Here is a 7,500-nt window from a genome sequence, read left to right as displayed (position 1 = left end):
ATGGATCGAAATCGATACACCAATGCTGACCTCCCTCTCCCTCTCCCTCTCTTGCCCCCCCCAGTGGAGGGTGTTACTACCAGACCATCGTGACCCCTGTGTCGCTGCCTGACTCCCCATGCGGGAGGATCCCCCACACGGTGACGCTGGTCTCCATCCCGGCCTCCACGGACGGGCGGCGGGGGATCTCTCTGGCCATCGACCCGCCGCTCAGTCCCAACGGCTACGGGCCCGAGCCCACCGTCAGAGTGGCAGAGTGAGTAGAGGGAGGGAGGGAGGGAGGGAGGGGAGGGAGGGGGGGAGTGAGTGGAGGGAGGGAGGGAGGGAGGGGAGGGAGGGGGGGAGAGGGGGAGGGAGTCGGGGAGTGAGTGGAGGGAGGGAGGGAGGGAGGGAGGAAGAGGAGGGAGGGAGTGAGGGAGGAAGAGGAGAGAGGGAGGGGGGGGGAGGGAGGGAGGGGGAGAGGGAGAGGGAGAGGGAGAGGGAGGGAGTACACAGCTAGGGAGAGGGGGGAGGGAGGGAGAAGGGGAGCACCGGACAAGATTGAACAGAAGGAAAGTAGTCATTGTCATTGACATCAAGTGACAATTGGTTGGATCCTATGCCACATCAAAATAATCGAATTTGGCTGAAATGTTTTTATTAAATGTGACAGCAGCTGGTGAAACCGGGAACAAGTCGGCAACCAATCAAAATGTTCATATGACTTTTATTTAAAAAAAGAAATAATCTGAACATTTGGTTGCTTGCCGACTTGTTCACCAGATGCTGTCACAAATAAACAGATGGTGCGTCATACTGTCCAGTATATTCTGTTCTACTGGTTAACTGGTCATCTGTCCTGGTTGTCTCAGGGTTAGGGTTAGGGTTAGTGGTTAACTGGTCGTCTGTCCTGGTTGTCTCAGGGTTAGGGTTAGGGTTAGTGGTTAACTGGTCATCTGTCCTGGTTGTCTCAGGGTCAGGGTTAGGGTTAGTGGTTAACTGGTCATCTGTCCTGGTTGTCTCAGGGTTAGTTAGGGTTAGTGGTTAACTGGTCATCTGTCCTGGTTGTCTCAGGGTTAGGGTTAGGGTTAGTGGTTAACTGGTCGTCTGTCCTGGTTGTCTCAGGGTTAGTTAGGATAGTGGTCAACTGGTCATCTGTCCTGGTTGTCTCAGGGTTAGTTAGGGTTAGTGGTTAACTGGTCATCTGTCCTGGTTGTCTCAGGGTTAGTTAGGGTTAGGGTTAGTGGTTAACTGGTCGTCTGTCCTGGTTGTCTCAGGGTTAGTTAGGGTTAGTGGTTAACTGGTCGTCTGTCCTGGTTGTCTCAGGGTGGACCCAGAGGTGATCAGCCCTGACGTGAAGAGCTCCATCCACGTGGGAGACCGCATCCTGGAGATCAACGGCACGCCCATCCGGAACGTTCCTCTTGATGAGGTACAGTAACCTAACCTACAGTAACCTCTCACTCTGGTCTGGGATTAAAGGGGCACTCTGGGAGGAGAACCGCAACAAAGTGGTGCTGCTACTTGTTTTGTGGTAAATAGATGAGGGACGGGGCTGGAGAAACGCAACATCTCTCACATTCATAGACGGAGGTCTGGATGCAAGGTTACCATTCCTGTTGCTGCCTGCTATGCTACATGCTACAATTTCCATGTGTTCTACAGTTAGCATGTGTTAGCATGTGTTCCCTCCCACCAGATTGACCTCCTGATCCAGGAGACCAGTCGTCTTCTGCAGCTCACCATCGAGCACGACCCCCACAACCTGGAGACGAAGGCCGACGCCCCCCTCACCACCCCGCTGTCTGAGGGCCCCGCCCCCCCCCCTGCCCATCACACAGCCCCCCCACCCCGACGTCAACAGCCTGCGCTCACGCATGATCACGTAAGCAGAGGCAACATGACAGTTCGTGACGTTAGAATTATAAGGTTCTATCTACATTTTTGTCAAAATTGAGTTTTTTACATAATCTGATCCATTAGGTGTTTATTAATGCCTGTGTGGTGTTATTTTTTAAATGTTGACATTTTTGAGTTAGTAATTCATAAAATACAAAGGTTCCATCTCACAAAACATAATGGAATGTAAAAACTTTGACGCTCGATATCTCTGAACTACCCTAAACAGAGATAGAACCTTATCATTCTAAACGGAGATAGAACCTTATCATTCTAAACGGAGATAGAACCTTATCATTCTAAACGGAGATAGAACCTTATCATTCTAAACGGAGATAGAACCTTATCATTCTAAACGGAGATAGAACCTTATCATTCTAAACGGAGATAGAACCTTATCATTCTAAACCGAGATAGAACCTTATCATTCTAAACAGAGATAGAACCTTATCATTCCAAGCTCACAATACTGTATAATGTGCAGTTGTGTTAGTTTGTGTATCTGTGCACAGATGTTTTGGGGAAAAAAACATAAAATGAAAGATATACAGTATTATGAACATAAAATGGTTCGTTTCTCTAAATGTACATTATGGGTGTCAGTCTCACTCTCATAATGTAAGACGTTATCTATGTGCAAGTGTCTTCTCTCACTTCTCTGCTGCTTCTATCAGTCGTTAGTTGAGTCTGTAGTAATGAAGTCTGTAGTGATGAAGTCTGTAGTGATGAGTGATGCTTCTGACAGGCTTGGCAGGGCCGTTTAGCACCGTGGCTACAGGGCGACATGGCTGCATGTCACTGAGTCTGTGTGACTGACTGACTTCTCACACCCCACCTGCTCTCCCTCTCTCCCTTCCTCTCTCTCTCTCTCTCCCCCCAGGCGGAGCTATAGCATTGACAAGTCTCCGTGCTCCAGTAACACGGGCTCCCCTCTCTCCCAGAGGAAAGACATCAACCGGTCCGAGTCCCTCCGCGTCGTGTCCAACAACAGAACGCACCGGATCTTCCGGCCCTCAGACCTCATCCACGGAGAGGTGCTGGGGAAGGGATGCTTCGGACAGGCCATCAAGGTACAACCACTAACACAACCTCCCCACATGGTTAAAGTAGGCCGGAGGACAGCATGTGACATTATAATTCTGAGGTTCTATCTCCATTTGTGTCAAAATTGAGTTTTTTTACATAATCTGATCCATTAGGTGTTTATTAATGCCTGTGTGGTGTTATTTTTAAAATGTTGACATTTTTGATGTCATTCATAAAATACAAAGGTTCCATCTCACAAAACATAATGGAATGTAAAAACTTTGATGCTCAATATCTCTGAATGAACTGCCCTGAACGGAGATAGAACCTTATCATTCTAAGCTCACGCACAACTTCCCCACATGTTTAAAGTAGGCCGGAGGACAGCAGACTCGGGGTTAATAAAAACTCAATTCAACTGGACCAGTGGAGTGAACTGAATTCATGAATTGGAGTGAAGTTCCGTATATTCAGGGATTAAACTGTGAATGAACACAGTTGATAGGTCAAGAATCACTCCAGTGTAGACCGATCTACTGTACCGGTACATCTCTATCCTGTATTGAATGTTACTGCATAAAGGGCAATAATATTATATTCATTAATTCCAGGAGATGGCAGCATTGAGGTGTTTTATAGATCAGTCTCAGGAGAGATATTGTAAATGGTAAATGGTAAATGGACTGCACTTACAGTGGCGCCTTTTTTGCTGCTCCAAAGCTGCTCCAAAGCGCTTTACAACGGCCTCTCATTCACCCCTTCACACACACATTCACACACCAATGGCGGCATTTTAAATGATGTGTGTCTGTTTCTGCTTGGAGGAGCAAATATCCGCTTAGGTTGAAGAGAGAAGAGAGACGGGGGAATAGACTTCTAGGTTTTTAGTCCTTAACACCTTAACAGTTCCTAGTCTCCCATATCCACACGTTTTGCCTTTGTCTGTGAGGTGACACACATGGACCCAGGCAGCGTAGAATGAGGTCACCGGCTCAAATGGAAACTGTCCCGTGTCCCTTGGCGCCGTGTGATGACATCATCACGCTGTGTGTTTCTGCAGGTGACACACAAGGAGACGGGAGAGGTGATGGTGATGAAGGAACTGATCCGCTTCGATGACGAGACCCAGCTGACGTTCCTGAAGGAGGTTTGTGACATCACTCTGTTTGACCTTTGACCCCCCCCCCCCCCCCACATGGCCTGTAAGCCTTCATTTGCTGTACCGTCTGTTCAGAAAACAAATTGAGCAAAATCATCAAGCAAAACAAAGTGGGCATTTCTCCTGTTCACTTCAACTGCTGAATGTCAGGAAATGGAATTTGACCCCAACTCAGGTGAACGGACCCCTGGTGGTCCTAGCATAGATTTATTTTTCTTACGATGACTGGATAGATGATTCGCTTACTTAGACAAATGCATTTGTTGGAGGTCACTTTGGATTAAGGCGTCTGCTGCTAAATGCAATTAAAATGTAAACGTAAATATGGCAGAATAATGTTGAACCCTGTCTCTGCCATAATCCAGACGGCTCTAGAAGGTTCTCCTCAGGCCTCTTAATGACACACAATCAGAGAGCTGGGAGGAGCGTTTGTTTGGGTGTGTTCACGGTAGTCGTTAGGTGACCTGGGTGGTTAATTAGCGTAATTAGCTGAAGTAGAGGAGGAGGAAGACCTCCTTGACTCTCAGGCCTCTGGGTCTCTGGACATTCCAGCCAGATGATGAAGGGGTTGAGCTTCACAGTCACTTCCTCCCTTCCTCTAAAAGCATAACAACATGTCTGCTGGCCCTGGTTTTAACGTCACGTCATTTCAACAAGGGAAGTCAGTTGCTAGTGGTTGTAGACGTCAGGGTCACTAGGGCAGTGATTATTATTATCTCCTTAAAAGACTTATAAGCACATGGTTAAAAGACTAAGCACGTGGTGGAGTAAACAGGAGGATGACCCCGCCTCTGACCTTTGACCTTTGACCCCCCCTAGGCCGTTTGGACTGTGTGTCTGGAACGAGTCAAACAAACCTCAACACTTGTGTGTGCATGTATGTGTGTGTGTGCGTGTGTACGTGTGCGTTCGTGTGTGCATGCGTGCGTGTGTGTGCATGTATGTGTGTGTCTGTGTGTGTGTGTGTACCTCTAATGATGACCTGTCCTCTCATAACCTTAGTTGGGGGAGGAGCCTAGCGGAGTCTAGACCTTTTACGAGGTGTGGGGGCGTGGCCTGTCTAGTTCTAAACATGACATTCACAATGTGACAGACTCCATTCTGTGGTGATCCACAAGGCCTTTAATAGAAGCTGCGTTAACCACAGAGGCCAGGGCTGGACAGGCTGTTCACTCAGCCTCTGGAGAGCTGAAGTAAAGCTGAGCCCGTAGATGTAGATGTTCTCCTTGATGCTCCTCACCCAAACACCAGAGCAAAGAAGAAGAGGCTCTTCTTTTTAACAAGCACAGGCTTGGGCAGAAGATTAACAGAACTGCAGAGTCACTCCCCATCTTCCGTCGTAGACTGAAGACCTCCATCTCTTCAGGTTACACCTTAACTGCTCCTCCTGAGACATCTTCTGACCCTCAGCACTGCGTCTCCTGAAGACACCCGCTTTTCCCCTCTACTGTGTCCCCTAAAAACTGCTATTGCCCCCCTTGTACAGTTTCTCTGTTTCTCCAGTGTAAAAAAACAACAACAACTAGGTTTAGAAGAAGGTGATAGAAGAAGGTTTTTCCTTCTATCAGTGGCCCCGGGCCTGAGCTGGATTACTCTTCCTGCTACGACTGGTGGATTGATGATTCACTTGCTTAGTATTCAAATGTATTGTGTATCCTCTCCAGGTGAAGGTGATGCGATGTCTGGAGCACCCCAACGTGCTGAAGTTCATCGGGGTTCTGTACAAGGACAAGAGGCTCAACTTCATCGCCGAATACATCAAAGGAGGAACTCTGAGGGAGATCATTAAGAAAATGGTAACGGCCCTATGGCGTGTGTGTGTGTGTGTGTGTGTATGTGTGAGAGTGTGTGTGTGTGTGCGCACGTGTGTGTGTGTGTGCTGTGTGTGAGTATGTGTGTGTGTGCTGTGTGTGAGTATGTGTGTGTGTGAGTGTGTGTCTGTGTGTCTGTGTGTGCGTGTGCGTGCGTGCGTGTGCGTGTGTGTGTGTGTGTGTGCATGCATGCGTGCTTGTAAGTCCAGGATCTGATGATGTGTTGTTGTGTGTGAACAGGACAGTAACTACCCGTGGAACCAGAGAGTGAGCTTCGCTAAGGACATCGCTGCTGGGATGGTGAGTGACGGACCCACGTCTCCTCAACAATACAAACAAAGAAACAAAACCAGATACTGATGAACATCAGTGCGTCATTGGGACTGGGAGCTGGAGACTGCAGTGCAGTGGCGTACAGGCGTAGTCACACTGACCCAACGTCCTACCGCCCTCTAGTGTTCATCTGTTGCAAGTGTCACTGTAGGATTTATTTTATGACATGTTTTGAGGCTTTTCCCATAGGGAATTTACAACATGAATTCCAACTGGATTAAGGGGAGGCCTAGTGAAAATGTATCCCTTTGATTCGGGTATTAAGATTAACATGAGAGCACGAGATGGCAGATTATAGAATGTACAAAGCCATCGTGGAGCAGATTACAACAATACAAGTTTGTTCTCTTAGACGCAGGTTCAAGATGTTAGATACTAAATCTGACTGTTGCTTTCTCTCTCTCTTTCTCTCTCTCTTTCTTCCTGTTCTTGTTCAGTCCTATCTGCATTCCATGAACATCATCCACCGAGACCTGAACTCACACAACTGCCTGGTCCGAGATGTAAGTAGTACATGTGATGTGTGTGTGTGTGTGTGTGTGTGTGTGTGTGTGTGTGTGTGTGTGTGTATGTAAGGAGTGACATATGGTGTGTGTGTGTGTGTGTGACACAAGTGACACCCAGCTGATGAGGGAGATCTGAGATCTGACAGTTGATCTGACAGTTGAGATCTGACAGTTGAGATCTGACAGTTGAGATCTGACAGTTGAGATCTGACAGTTGAGATCTGACAGTTGAGATCTGACAGTTGAGATCTGACAAGCAGGAGATTCATTTAACACAAACACAGAGGAGCCTTTGTTTAACCAGGGGGTCCCTTGAGATTAAAATCTCTTTTTAAATGTTTCGAGGGAGTCCTGGCCAATAAAGTACAAGTTACAACATTGGCGAATAAAACATAATAAATAACAGACAAGAGATAAGAGCAGATAAATATTATTATAAAAACATCTTAGGAGTAGCAGTTGTATATTTCTGTCACTCAATTTCCAATCAGAGCTTTAGACTCTCTCAGGGAGACTTAAGCTCTAGTTGGGAAACGGCTATGCGAGACTATACATAACTAATCCATACCGGTCCCTGTCTTGTCTCTCTGTGTGTAGAACAACAGCGTGGTGGTGGCAGACTTTGGGCTGGCACGCCTCATGGTGGAGGACAAGAACCAGGACAAGTTCTCCTCAGGGAAACTCCCGGGCCTGAAGAAGATCGACCGCAAGAAGAGATACACTGTCGTGGGCAACCCCTACTGGATGGCTCCGGAGATGATTCACGGTGTGTGTGTGTGGGGGGGGG

General features: G+C 47.6%; 1 protein-coding gene across 1 annotated transcript in view; it reads left to right on the top strand.

Moving 5' to 3' along the window:
* The window catches only part of LOC308174081 (LIM domain kinase 1-like), a gene marked incomplete at both ends in the record, with an annotated part of 64,203 nt that overhangs the window by 53,561 nt on the left and 3,142 nt on the right, over positions 1-7,500 (top strand). Inside the window, 10 exon segments of the mRNA XM_080549135.1 lie at positions 65-256; positions 1,306-1,411; positions 1,679-1,798; positions 1,800-1,864; positions 2,759-2,948; positions 3,965-4,051; positions 5,728-5,859; positions 6,115-6,174; positions 6,645-6,710; positions 7,311-7,479. Of these exon segments, the coding sequence (XP_080405261.1) occupies positions 65-256; positions 1,306-1,411; positions 1,679-1,798; positions 1,800-1,864; positions 2,759-2,948; positions 3,965-4,051; positions 5,728-5,859; positions 6,115-6,174; positions 6,645-6,710; positions 7,311-7,479 (1,187 nt within the window).

This window comes from Nansenia antarctica (assembly GCF_963989245.1).
Source record: "Nansenia antarctica genome assembly, chromosome: 19".
NCBI lineage: Eukaryota > Metazoa > Chordata > Actinopteri > Argentiniformes > Microstomatidae > Nansenia > Nansenia antarctica.
Note: the sequence above shows the minus strand (reverse complement) of the source record. Positions and strands in the feature narration are given on the sequence as shown.